The 13,850-nt window shown below is 47.3% G+C and overlaps 1 protein-coding gene across 1 annotated transcript in view; it reads left to right on the top strand.

Annotated features, from left to right (window-relative positions):
• Positions 1-13,850, top strand: part of DAAM1 (dishevelled associated activator of morphogenesis 1) — an 82,494-nt gene that overhangs the window by 41,619 nt on the left and 27,025 nt on the right. Inside the window, 3 exon segments of the mRNA XM_052695812.1 lie at positions 3,304-3,393; positions 12,535-12,606; positions 13,327-13,421. Of these exon segments, the coding sequence (XP_052551772.1) occupies positions 3,304-3,393; positions 12,535-12,606; positions 13,327-13,421 (257 nt within the window).

The following is a 13,850-nucleotide window of genomic DNA, read 5'->3' as shown; positions in this document are numbered from 1 at the left end:
GGCATTGGAACAGGTGGACGCAGATCTCCCTTCCATAGACACCATACACAGCTTGAACCCTCACAGCTTCTCCTGTCCCTGCACCACTCAGCAGAACTCTTTTTTGGTATTTGCTCCCCACCCTGGTGCTTCCATCCACATGTGCATCCTTACTGCCTGGATTCCCCATACTGTCCGATTGCTGGCTTGGCAATGCCAGGACCGTGGGTATCTTTCCCCTTAGTACCACTGTGCAACTTCCCAGGGACAGGTGGAGGGAGGGATGAAAACTCCAATTTGGTCCATGTGTACTTAAGGTAGCTTTAGGAGAGCAGTGTGGAACAACTTTTGCTGTACATTCATGTTGTGCACAGAGAAGTTTGCCTGGTGCGAGGGGGAGCCTTGAGCCATCAGCAAGGCAAGCCGTGTGGTTGTATTTTACATCCTAGAAATAGGATAAACTCAGTCACATCTCCCTTATGAGGCTTTTTTGTTTTGTTTTAAAGTCATATTCAAATGCAGATTTAATGTGGAAACATGTTTCCTGATCTAAAGGTGAAGAGTTTAACTGTACGGGATAAATATTTAAAAGCAGCATATCTCTTTCCAGTAAAAATACTCTGGGCAGAGACTTCCTTTTGGTAGCAAAATGAGGCTGTTATTTTACGTGCCTTTGACCTGATTCCAAATGAATCTTTAAAATAGCAAAGTTGGCAGCTCTGGCTGTGGGAGACAGCCAGGTGCAAAGGGGCCGAGCTGGTAGAGGCAAAGAGGTGAAAGTGGTGGCTGAGGATGGACACTAACCTGGGGCTGTCTTCTTCAACCACTGCCAACATCACGTGCTAGGGTTGCAGTGTATGGCTTGCAAATGGCCTATATAATTAATTACTGGTTAGAATCATCTAATTATTGACTTCATGATTATTAATTGAAGGTGTGGATGGGTTTGAAGTTGTGCCCAACTACTGTCATAACTCAGCAGTGAAGTTGCAGATGATTTTCTCAGCCCAGAGTTGGTACGGTTGCCTGTGAACAACTGGAAGATGGTTGGGTTTTGTCTCCTCTGTTGATCATCTGGAGTCGAAAGGATGGTTTCAGAGCAGACTGCTTGGGGCCAAGGAGTCCCGAGAAACTCATCCATGAGCACTGTGGTGCTTCAAACCCTGAAGCTGAGGGCAGGAGTAGGGATTCCCATGCATATCCCAACAGCAGAGATCTCGTTCTTCATTGTTAAGTCGTTGTTACAGTTCAGAATAACAGTTATTAGTCACTGTGTGATTATGAGGGGTTTTGTATTCGCTGCTTGCCACTTATTATTTATTTAAACACCTCTCCCAAGCATCCTTCAAGGCATCATTAGGTAGGTATTTCTGAGGGATGCAGGGCTGTGATTACTTGTTAGAGCTTGGGCACAATGGAATGTGCTGTGTGAGGCTCAGCAGTATTTCTGCACCTTATTTGGATGTGTTTGCATATTGTCATATCCCAGCACCTTAAATGTTCTTCTGCTTTATTCCTTCTTACTACTGCTGAAGCTTTAGCTTAGTTTATATTTTCTCTTGGTTAATAAATCTCCATGTTTGCACAAGTCTTATTTTTAGGTTTTGGGTATTTGAAATGTTTCAATGAATATTTTTTCTGAGCCCTTCAGCACAGCTGTGCCTGGGGTTCAGGTGGCAGGGAGGCGTTGGGTCGCACTCGGGTGACCCTCACCCCAGAGTGGATATCTATCACAGAACCCTCATCTTCTCTCACCCACCCCAACATCCTTCTCCAAAGAACTGTGTTTGAACAGGAGGAATTGCTGCTAGGTGTTTCCCTTGTAAGGGCATCTTGCAAGCCTGCTCCCACAGCTCCCCATGCATCAGCTGGGCTCATCAAGTGGGGGATGCCCACTAGAGCATTGGTTTGAAGGGTCAGTTGATGTGGAAGAGAGAGTCCAGGTAGAGGCAAAGCTGCTCCATACAAATATAACCAATAAAGCTTCATCATGCCTTCCTTTTGAGAAGCAATTTATTGGGAAGTGAAATCTTTACCTGCAGTGGATATATAGGTGAAACTGCAGCTGCTTCTCCTCTCGGAGATGCTCAGGATGTGGCATATCATGCTGTTTGGATTACAAGATAGCTGAAGGCTCCCTTCCTTGAATACTGGATGCAACATAAGCTTTAATTAAATCAGCTAGATTTCTTCATGTAGGCTTGCTCATGTAGGGACCACTTCTACCCGTAGGCTGCTTGTTCAGCCTTCGCCCAATGGGGCTTTTACCTTTGGTTGGGGTACCAGAATCTACCAGCATGGAGAAAACAATTAGTTTGTAAGTGTTATTATTCAGGCAGGAACAATTTAAGAGTCTTTGTGCGGCTTTTTTTTTTTCTTCCCAATTGCTTTTTAGTTGCTGGAATTAAGTGTGTAATTTTAATGGGGATCCTCTTAGTTAAATCACAGACTGGGTGGGATGAGTTGGCTGCAGGCCACAGTATGCCTCTCCTGTGACCTTGTGCAGCATCCCCAGTGCTCCCACCGCCGTGCCAGCACCCCTCCAGCAAAAGGCTTGTCATCAATGGGGGTGGCTTTCAGAGACATCCACAGCTGTAGGATCAATGTTGGCTTTAGAAATGAGCCTCGCAGCCCTGCCGGAATGCTTTATTTAGTTCGTTCTCTGATAAAAGCTCTGACCTACATCTAGCAGCAGGAAGCAACGAGGCTTTGATAGTACTCAGGCATCCCAGTGGAGGGCACGCTGCTAACTGAGGCCTCCAAGTCAAAAATGGATGTGCCCTTTAAAATAAAACCACATAAACTAAGAAGATCTGTCAGTAAATGGCTTGATCTCCAGGCGGCAGTATGTAGTACATATGCATTTTTGATGGAGAGGGTGTATCTCTTTTTCAAGTGTAGTTATTAGGAAAAAGTGCTTTTTAAAATTATTAGCAAACATACCAAAAGCCAAAAAACCTGTCAACCCAAGTCCCTTAGAGCTTCGGATCTCTGTGTATGTATGTAGATGTAACCACTGGGCTCTTGGTGTATTGATGTCCTTTCCAAGCTGCCGCTGCCTTAGAAGCAATTTAGGAGATGTCTGGAAGGGGCCAGGCAGAGTTTTACAGCTGCTTCCTCCCAGCAGCCTGCTGCCACCCAGGAGTCATGGAGAGGTCAGCAATCACAGGATGATAATTAGAGAATTGACCTGGCAAATCAATAGGTGCAGGACACGGGGCGATGCGCTGGGACTGCCACTGGTCTGCATCGCTCGCCTGGGGGGTTGTGTCTGTGTGATCACCGTGCTGTGTACTCACATGGTTTGTTTTTTCCCCTTGTCAGGATGAACTTGACCTCACTGACAAGCACAGAGAAGCTATGTTTGCCCTGCCGGCGGAGAAGAAGTGGCAGATCTACTGCAGCAAGAAAAAAGTAAGAGACATGTCTGCGTGCTACCACAGCTGAGCGTTCACCTTCCCTGTACCTGGGAGGGGAGGCATGTGAAGGAGAAGCAACAACTTTGCATGCTCTTTGTGCAAAGTAGTATTTGGGGCATCACAGAAACCTGTCTGTTCCCTGAGGTGGTCCTGGGAAAGTTAGGTGGCCAGCAGGGACCTGAGAGCCACATCTTCAAAATGCAGAACCCTTTCTGCTGAGCCCTCTTGTATATGAGCTGGGTCTCTGCAAGGCACTTGGTTTCCTTGCAATTTCTCCAAGTCCCAAAGCTGGGGACAGACTGACCACTGCAAGCCTTGTGGTCACTCAAGGTCTGGGCTTCCTGCACTCCAATAGCATTTTTTCCCCTGTATAACAAAGATTTTTGCTCCTGTATTTTTGCAAAGCAGTCCATGCCCTGAGGGTTGCAGAACCCCCAGCTGAGTGGGGGGAATCACTTCTTTCCTTGTATTGCCCAAAGTAGAGATCCTGCAGGAATTACTGCACTGGGGAGAAATGGGGCAAAAAGTCCTTCCAGTATTTAAAAGGGGCTCATTAGGAGGGAGACCAACTTTTGACATAGACTGATAGTGACAGGACAAGTGGAAATGGTTTTAAAGTAAAAGAGGAGAGGTTTAGATTAGATGTTAGGGGGAAATTTTTTATTTAAAGGGAGGTGAGGCTCTGGCACTGCTATGGGTGCTCATCCCTGGCCAGGTTGGATGGGGCCCTGAGTCTGATCTGGTGCCTGATTTAGAGGTTGCTCATTCCTCCACTGCCAATTTTGGCTCCCATTAGAAGGATGCTGAAGAGTTGCAGATGTTTGGAGCTAGGTGTTCTTTAAGATCCTTTCCAACTCAGGCCATTCTATGATTCTTTGAAAAAATATTAAATTTCAGAAACTGATTGAAGCATGGTAAGGACAGGTTGATTCCAGGAGCTTAGCTTTGCATCATCATCTCTCAGTGGGGGGCAAATGCCCATCATTCCCAAATTTGCTATCACATCCCATAACGTTTCCATTTTGCTGCAGAAGTTGGCTTTGAAATGCTCATGGTGGCCTGGCTGTGCTCAGATGGCACTTGTCACTGCTAATGCATGTTTTCTTCAGCTCTAGCAATGGCACCAGATTTTCTAGCCTCATTTCAGGCCAAGAGGCAGCTTACCTTGCTCATGTAGGATTAAGTTTTAAGCCTCTCATAAATACCCCTAAAATCCATGTATTATTGTTATACAGAGGCCTGGCATACCCGAGATTTAAATTGGAGGGGAGAAGATGTTAACAAATTACAGGCACTGTTCCTAATCAACAAGGAAATGAGCAGAAGATGCTCACTTGTCACTGCCTCTAGGATAAAGCTAGCCATGGTCCAGTGTGTCTGGATAATCAGAGACAGTAGGAACTTAAATCAAGCAGCTCCATGTAATTATTATTGTGTGTGAAGATTACGTGGTATCTAATCTCCTGTGTAGGGTTTAGATGGGACTGATGTTCCCCCATTCCAGCACTCACACAGGCACTGTGATGTGTTTTGAAAATGGTGCTGAAGAAAGTCACTGCTCCTTGGTGAGTGTGAAGGAAAGAGCTGCAGAGGTGCCCTGTGCCATCCTCCAGAGCGCTGCCCTGCTCGAGAAACCATCTGGGAAACCTGCAGGGCTTATGCAGGAGGTGTGCTGGTGGCTGGTTTGCAAGAAAGACAAGTGCTTTTGTCCTGCTTTTTAATTAAAAATGAACAAAACCATATCAGCAGAGCCTTCAGCAGGTGGGAAGCGCGGAGAGCCAGGAATCAGGTGTGCTGGTAAACATTTCCCTGTGCATGGCATGCTCTAGGCAGTCCTGCTCCCCTGTGGTGAACATGGCTTGAGGACAACAGAAACATTTGTGGCTGTCACAGCACCTTACAGAACTCATACTTGTGTACCTCTTTGGTTTTTATCTGGTTTTATCTTCAGGGTAGCTTGTAATATCTGGCACTGAGGGTTGGACTTCCAACTGAGAGTAATTACTGGGATAAGGCAGCAGTGCTGGTGCTGGACATGAGGCTGGGGTCCTACCTAGCTGCCTCTGCCACAGCCCCAGTGGCTGTGATTTGGGAAATTCGGGACAGCCTGAAATATTTTGGCTTGTCAATGGTTAATAGCAAGTCATTGCTTGAAATGCATGAGAACTTGTAACACCGATGGGTCCTGGGGGGAGTTGGCAAAGGCTGACATCAGTCATAGGCAGCTGAGTGACTTGCCAAGGGTCCAAAACTTTCCTGAGAGCAGTTTTTAAGAGACCTTAAAGGTTCCAACCCCTCTGCCATGTGCAGGGTTGCCAATCACTAAGTCAGACACTAGATCAGATTATAGATCAGGCTGCCCTGAACCCCATCCAACCTGGCCCTGAGCACCTCCAGGGATGGGGCACCACAGCTTTCTAGGCAGCGGTGCCAGGGCCTCAATGCCCTCTGATGCTCTGAGTGCAGAGAGAGAAAAAGCAGCTTGTGATTGAGGCTGGCCAGACTGCAGGCAGCCACTCAGGCAGGAGCTGAAGTCTGCATTAAATCCACACTCAAATCAGGAGGGAGGATTTAAAGAGTACTGGACCCCCTTTGAAGTTGTCAGCTCTTTCTTCAGCCGAGATAAAGCAAGGAGATGTGAAAGTGGAGGTGATTAACAGCAGGATAAGGTCTGATTTTAGAAGTGGTATTTCTGGATGATGACTCGTTTCATACCTCATCTCAAAGCATTTTATTCCCTGCTGGTCCTGCTCTCCAGGAGAGGATATTGCTCGGAAGCACAGAGAGGAAGCCGGAGGGTTTCCAGGTTTAACGTTTCTTTAGCTGTGGGTTTGAGACAGTGAAAACAAAGAGGGACTCGGGATGGCCTTTCTCAAGCAGAGAGGACAGGCTCCAAAGGGAGCTAATAACACTTTGCTCTTACTCTGCAGCACCTCTTCCTTGCAGGAGGGTTGACTCCTGCCAGCCCCAGCCGTCATGCTGCTGGAGCAAGTCACTGGGTCATCTTTAAGATCCTCAGAATGAATGTAGATTGCGGGTATTCAGGCAGAAGTGCACCACAAATAGGTGCATGGAAGGGATTGGTAGCTAAATGCAGTCCAAAAATACATGGGTTCTGGCTCTGGCCCCTCCCTTTCATTTAAACCTATCTCTCTACAGCATCTGTAGAACCCGAGCAGAGGTTGTGCAGGGATGACGAATGGCCTGTGAAGATGACAAACGACGCTGCATGCTTTAAACCTGTGCTGAAAAGCTGTTAGCGTGGTGATGCTGGGCACATAGCTCTTCAGTAGGAAGCTGTCCTCGGGCAAGCAAGAGTTACCTTTACATCTAACATTTCCTCAGCTGTCAGATGTAACATCACGGTCCCTTTGCGTTAGGAAAAGGCAACAATGGTGTGTTTGCAGGGAGAACGGGGAAAAAACATGATAAATAGGGAAGTGAGTGATGACTCTCCAATGGTACTGTTTTTCTCAACCAGATGGCCTCTTTCCTGTCTGACTGTGCCTTCCAACCTCCAGAGAGCTCTGCTTTCCAGCTTTCTGCTCCACGTGCATCTTTGTCCTGGAGCTTGACCACGGGGCTTGTGTTGATATAAATTTCCTCCATTTAAAATCAATTTTCCCTTTTTTTTTTTTTTTTTTTTTTCTCTCTCTGCAGTAGCTTAGAGCAAAATCTGGCAGAGAGGAAGAGGAAAAAATAGCCCGGCACTTTGCCTGCTAAGCCAGCTGGGTTGAATGAGGAGTGCTGCAGCAGGGCAATACCTGCAGTTGTGGCTGCAGCAGGTTGAACACCATCTCGGGTGTAATTCTCCTGGCTGACACTCCTCCCTTTCCCTCTCCCCAGCCAGAGAACACGGCTGTGTATACAAGGCTGGGGGTATTTCTCAATAGGAAATGTTTATGGTTTTTATCTTTCAAGGTAATTCCCTTTTTAGTTCCAATCACAACACACTTTTGTTAAAGCGAGGATTTTCTCTGTCTCCAGCCAAAAAATGCATCTGTTAGCAATCTTTTTGGATTTTAAACTGAAGCTTTTTAAACAATGAACCATCTGACTATGAAAGGCATCTGGTCATGGTATATTTGCTTATTGTTAGCATAATTTTTAAACCCTGGGAAAAGCATACAAGGGCCTGTGTGCATTTGTAGAAAGGAGAGTGTAGGAAGTATTAAAGAAGAACTGCATAGCCTGTGGTTTAATGGGATGGTTCAGATCTGAGATAGCATGTTTGGGAGATTCATATTGAATAACAGCCCTTCTCAGCAGCTGTGAGGCTGGCAGGGTCACTCTGTGAGCATTTGGCAGAGCACAGGGAAATGATATTATTTGCATTATTCATTTTTTTGGTGTATGGATGCCACTGCTTGTGCACACCTGGCAAGGGTTCATCCACGTTGGCAGAGCTGTGCTGGCTTGAAACTGCAAACCTGGCAGCTTAAACTTACTTGTGCTACTGCCTGCTTCTTTTTCTACCCAGCAAACAGCACCCAGGTTGATCGTCCTGGGCTGTTCCTCTCTTGGCATTGGAGATGCCAGAACTGGGTGGGCTGCTGGCAGTACTGAGCTTTACTTTGCTCTCCTTTGGAGCTTGCATAAAAACAAATGCATTTGCTTCCATTTTTGCAACTGGAACAAAGTTTTTAGAAGGAAGATTCTGCCCTGGTGAGTTTGGCAGCTGTATTCCCACGCAAATCTCCAGGTCAAACAGAGGCTACCTGCTTGTCCCGGACACCTGACGATCTGGCTCCTGTCTCTTTTAGGCTTCTTACTAACATTCCTTGTGGGTGTCCTGGAGGGAAGTCCTCCTTGGGCAAGCCAGCTCAGCAGCTTGTCCCAAGAGGGGGGTGTCTACCAGAGTTTCTAGTGGTCAGATCTCTGGGGTTGGCATGGAGCTGGCAGTCAGTCCTCACTTTGGTGCTTCTTAGGAGTCAGCAAGCAAAGGAAGCACATTCGGAGGTTTTCCCCGAAGCCTTGGGCTTGCCTGGTGTGTTCTTGCCTAACAAGCTGGTAGTCATGGTTTGTAACGCAGAAAAGTGTTGGGCAAGCTGCAGAACTGGGCTTTGGAGATTTTTGCTTCTCTTAAGGCCATCAGGCTCATTGGTGGCTGTTCTTGGCAATGCCATGCACTGAGCTGGTCTGATGAGCGTTCAGACCCATACATGGGGAAAGGAGGAAGGAAAACCAAACTGTGTGGCAACCACTCTGCGTCCCCAGCTGCTTCCCTCCTTCCGCACTGACTTCCTACCCGCTCACACCACTTTCCTCTCCCTGGCCAAGCTTCCTAATGAGAGAAGTGGAAGGCTTTGGTGACTAGAGGAAGAAATTGAGAAATGCTTCTGTCCCTGGTTCCCATCGGGTGGGATGTGGTGGACCATCATGAAGAGCTGAATTTGTTACATCCCACATGCCTCCAAAAACCTGCCTGGGTGAATTCACTCTATCAAAACCTCGGTGCCTGGAAAGCTTCCTCCTTCATCCTGCCTCTGAGCAAAGCCATGTGAGTCACTTCCCTCCGGGCTCTTCACTTTGTCAGGAGGCTCCTTTATTGCCACCAAATGCACTGAAGGACACTTATTGGTGTGCTGTAGACCATTAGCCACAATAATTACCACTGTTCAGCATCCTGCAGTGAGCCAAAGGAAGCCCCTGCCCTGATCTTTGGCTGCTTTATTGTGCTTTCCCCTTTTGCATGGGAGGCTGCCTTTCGACAAGCCTGCCCGGCTGCTCATGTGAATTAATGAGGTTCTGCCACACTTAATTGAGAGCACTCTTTAAATTGGGGGTTTCAGGGAGGAAATGCAAGAGCCCGAGGGAGCCGAAGCAAAAGGAAATATTTATAATGCAGCAAGTTAATTATAAATGAGCAATTTAGCCAATTTTGTTGTTCAGCCTCCTTCCCATCCCCTGGAGACCTTGGTGTTTTGTGCTCCACCGCTCCCTTTCAGTCCTAAGGCAGCAGCAGGTCTGTGTTCACGCTGGGGCAGCAGTCATCTCATGGTTCCATGCTGTGCTGTGGAGGGATCCCACCCCCTTCCCAAGGCTTGGTGTTGCTGCTGGAAGGGGCTGGTGGTAGTGCTGATGGAACCTTGGGTGATTCCCCCAGGAGGGAGCAGGAACTGATCCCATTTTGGGCAGCATTCAAGGCACATGTGTGCACTCTTGGCTGCACCATTCCCTGGGACAAAGTGAGCGTGCCTCCCCTAAAGGGAGGAAGAAAGCTGGCACAATGGAAATCTTTATCCATAGACTTTGCAGGGCTGGCGCTGAGCCTTCCTGCAGCAGGATTGCTCAGAGGGATGGGCTGACAGATGTGCACAGGCTTGCAGCATCTCTGTCCCCCTTGTCTGTTTTTAACTGCCTTGGGTGCACATACATGTTCTCTCCATGTCTGCTGCACACATATGTGCACCAGCAGGTGCCGGGGACTCACCCTCTGCATCCTGCAGCAGCTGTGTCAAAGCTGGCAGGGTTTTGTGGTCCCAGCCTGGTGTTTGTGTTCCCATGCAGTGTCTCAAGGCAGGTTTGGATCAGTGAGCTGGGTTATGTTGGCACCCATTATCAGATTCAGGTGAAGTGAGAAACCAAAAGGAGCCTTGGTTTGCTCCTTGCTCCTGCACTACGCAGCTAGGCTGAGTGCATGGGGACGTGGGGTTGTACAGCAGCCCAGGGGGACACTGCATAGGGATGGCAGAGGCAAGTTGCCCTTTGGCTGCAAGCAGAGCACAAGGGATGCTGTGTGGGTTTCCTCAGCTGTGTGGGAGATCTCGCAGTATGACTTTCTGTCTTTCTGTTAGATCCATCTCTCAGCACCTAAGTGCTTTCTCCATAATCCTTAGCAGCTGCAGGATAACTGTGACTTCACCATAGCCTGGCATGCTAATTATGGGACTGCTGCGGGCACTGCTCTGCCAAATCCCACGGTGGGAAGCCCTGATCACAGGCAGCTGAGGTAGCTGAAAATTGATGCACTGAGGGCATCCCTCCTGCCTGGAGATAGCTGGGAGATGGGAATGGTCCCTGCCCCACAGCCATCACTTCAAACAGCCAGTTGGGATGATAGTTCCAAATGTGGCCAAAAATGCAGCAAGACTGGCAGCCAGATGGGTTGCTTAGGGACAGTTGTTTCAGTTGGTCTGTTTGACAAAGGACAGCAAGAGGTCTCAGGTCTCACCTCTGCCCCTCCATCCTCTTCTTTTCTACTCAGGGCAACTTTTCCAGAGAGAAGCCCATGCCTCCCATTCTCCCTGCTTGTGGAAAGACCAGAGCATATCTATCTCTCCCTTTCAGAGTCAATGTTTCTCTCTCAACCAGCAGATGAGCATTTCTCGTGTTGGCAGCAGTATTTGGACAAGATGGGGATGATTTTCTCCTCTGCTGAGTTTGGACACCACGCTGGTCCCCTCAATGGCTGGGGATGTGATGGCAGGTGACACGACCTGTGGGATTTTATAGGGATTTTGGGGCACTTGTAGCTGGCAAAAACGTTTTGGCAAAGCACAGGTCTTAATGGTTCTCTCACCAACACAGAGGCAGGCACTGGGACCTCCTGCAGTTTTATTAGGCTTGGCAGTGGGTAGGACAGATTTTTAGTTGTTTTTCTAACATCTTTGGAAAAAAAATATTCTGCTGATTCCCATTTGGATTAAAAAAAAAAAAAAAAAAAATTGAGAGAAGGTGAATCAAGTGTTTCATTCAAAACTTGGGTTCTTGGCAGGAGAAGGAAGGGCGAGCAGCCCAAACTAATAAAGCAGAGGGCATGGAGGCGTAAATACAGTCTTCTTGTTCAGAAAAAAGTCTTTTCATTTGCTTTAAACTTGACCAGATCTGTGGATAAGCAGTTTCTCTCACCTTTGGCATGCTGGGGGAAATGCCTGAGGGTCTGCCACCTGCTCACTCCTGAACTTCTCCTGTCCCCATCCCATAGCCACGCACCACAAAGCCTCACTAATTCTCTATTTTGTCCTCTTGGCAAGCTGTACCTTGAGAAATTGGATGCACAAACATTTCCCATTGATGCCTCTTGAACCAAAGTAAATATTTTGGTCTCTGTTGACTTGCAGAAATCAACTGGACTATCAGTAGTTGTCTGCACGCACGGATGTAGGAGCACAAGAGTGCCTTGTCCAGTTCCTTCCCTAGCAAGGAATTGCAGTGTGGGTTAACCCTCATAAATACCTCAAGCTGCATCTTAAGTTTAGGGGTGGATTGTTTCTTCTGGTCCAACCTGAAGGAGATATATTTTTTTGTATCCTTTTTCTTCTTTTGGTAGATTGCCCTGCATGTGGCAGGGGGTGGAGTTTCATGATCCTTGAGGTCCCTTCCAACCCTGGCCATTCTGTGATTCTGTGATTCTGTGATGTAGGGAAAATAGAGCAGGGAAAAGAGTTGGTCTTGAGCTGTTCCTTCAGAACACCGTACATGCAGTGTTATTTATCTGAGCATGGCTCAGTAGTCTGTTGGTGATGTCCTACAGGAACGTGGCAGACCTTGAAAACTTCTGCTGGGTTTCACCAGGTGCAGAGCATTGTAACTGGGATGACCAAATAGGGCTCTGCATCATTGTCCACTGTCATAGGTCATGGGCTGAGGGGACATCCTTTGACAGGGGACATTGCCATGTGCTTGTTCTCTCCTACTAACTAATGAATCCCCAGGGAGCTGTTTTGTGCCAAGAGATTCTCTTATTGATATGTCACAGCCTTCCTCCAGGTGTGGAATCTTGTTCATGTCATATTTTTGTAGCCTTCATAGCTTGTAAAAACTCATTTTTTTTCCCTCAAAGCACATTCACTGAGGCTGTGCAGCCAAAACTTCAAGGGCACAGTAGAGTTAGTACAAGAGAAATCTGAGTGTAAGATTCCAGACTGATGCAGCATCACTGGGGCAGAGCATAGTCACAGATAGATGGCAGAAAGTACATTGTATATAAAAAAGTGTGTATTTAATAGATCAGGTAATGTTCTGGAACCATCAGCAGTGAGTTCAGAAAACAGAAAATTGAGCCTATATTGATATCAAGTAATGTGAAAGCATGAGGGAACATCATAGATGGTTGGCTTTAAAGGGCAGGAGACATTAATGCCATTTTTTTCTGATCAACTCTCTTTGTCTTGCTTTTCCCCACTCTCTGCAGGACCAGGAAGAAAATAAAGGGGCCACTAGCTGGCCTGAGTTTTACATCGATCAGCTGAACTCAATGGCTGCTGTAAGTATTTCTGCTGTGCTACAGCACTGATGGCAATGATTTAAGCCAGGAGAAATGCAGGGAGAGGTTTCGTTGTTCACTGGACGCTGCTCTGGAGTAAAAAGTTCTCCAAGGCACAGGGGTCTTTCATCTAGCTCCAAGCCAGAAGGCTGCAAGACTGAGGGCAAACAGGGATTTTCAGGCTGGTTTTAGGGAAGCTGTCTGATCGTTCAGTGGCAGAGAGGCACCAAGCTGCCTCTGCAAGGAAAGTGAGATCTCTGCTACTGTTCTGTTCCCTGTTGAAATGGTGGTGGTTGTGCTGGATAAAAATGAAATAGCACTGTGGGAAATACAGTTCCTGTAAGGCAGGGCTGCACTGGGAGACCTGGGAGTTGTCCCATTGACTCCAAATGTGAATACAAGATCCTGTCCCATTTGGGCTGCAGGGCATCCCTGCAGCTCCCCCACCTACACAGGTGCACACAGGATGCACAATTACCAAAGAAGGCTAAAAGACCCCACCTCTTTCACCCCCCATCACAGTTTAGCACCTTTCCCCTGTGGAGTCCCTGCTAGCATTGCCTTAGCCACCTGCATCCTCCCCATAAGTGTCTCTGCTTTCAGAGTTGGTTTCAGGTCCCAGCTCCATCTCCTGCACTGTGGTTTGGCACACTGGGGTGGCTCGTGGCCTTTCTGCTTGTGCCTGCCCCTCATCTCAACTTTACATCTTTCCTTTTGCAGAGGAAATCGCTGATTGCTTTGGAAAAAGAAGATGAGGAGGAGAGAAATAAAACAATAGAAAGTTTGAAGACTGCACTGAGGACGAAACCAATGAGGCAATTCTCTTCATTTCCTTGCTTTATTGCTCTGGTTATAGCTTTTGATTTGTGTTCCCTGGCAGAAGAGTTTTAGAATAGAAATAGAAATGGGAGTAGTGCAGGATGGGGAGGAGACTTGGGACACAAAGGTTCTGAAATTGCATTTGCCGTTTTGAATCACCTCTTGTCATTTTGTTCCTTTTCTTCAGTCTTTTTAGTTGCAGAGAACCATCAGCACAAAATCTTTCAGATGCCTCTGGTTGAATTCTGATGGGGAATAATTGTTTCATTATAATTGCACTGCCCATTGTGGTTGTAGAAGACACAGCTCTTGTTTGCAAATGCATTACACTCCATTTCCATTTCTCTTCTGCGATGATTCTGGTGTAGTAATTGGCAAGGAGTTCCCAGGGTTGGCAGTTAGCAGCTGGTTTCCATGAAGCCCAG

This window comes from Tympanuchus pallidicinctus, unplaced genomic scaffold, assembly GCF_026119805.1.
Source record: "Tympanuchus pallidicinctus isolate F22 unplaced genomic scaffold, pur_lepc_1.0 scaffold3, whole genome shotgun sequence".
NCBI classification, from domain to species: Eukaryota; Metazoa; Chordata; class Aves; order Galliformes; family Phasianidae; genus Tympanuchus; species Tympanuchus pallidicinctus.
This window is presented reverse-complemented; position numbering and strand designations above follow the sequence as displayed.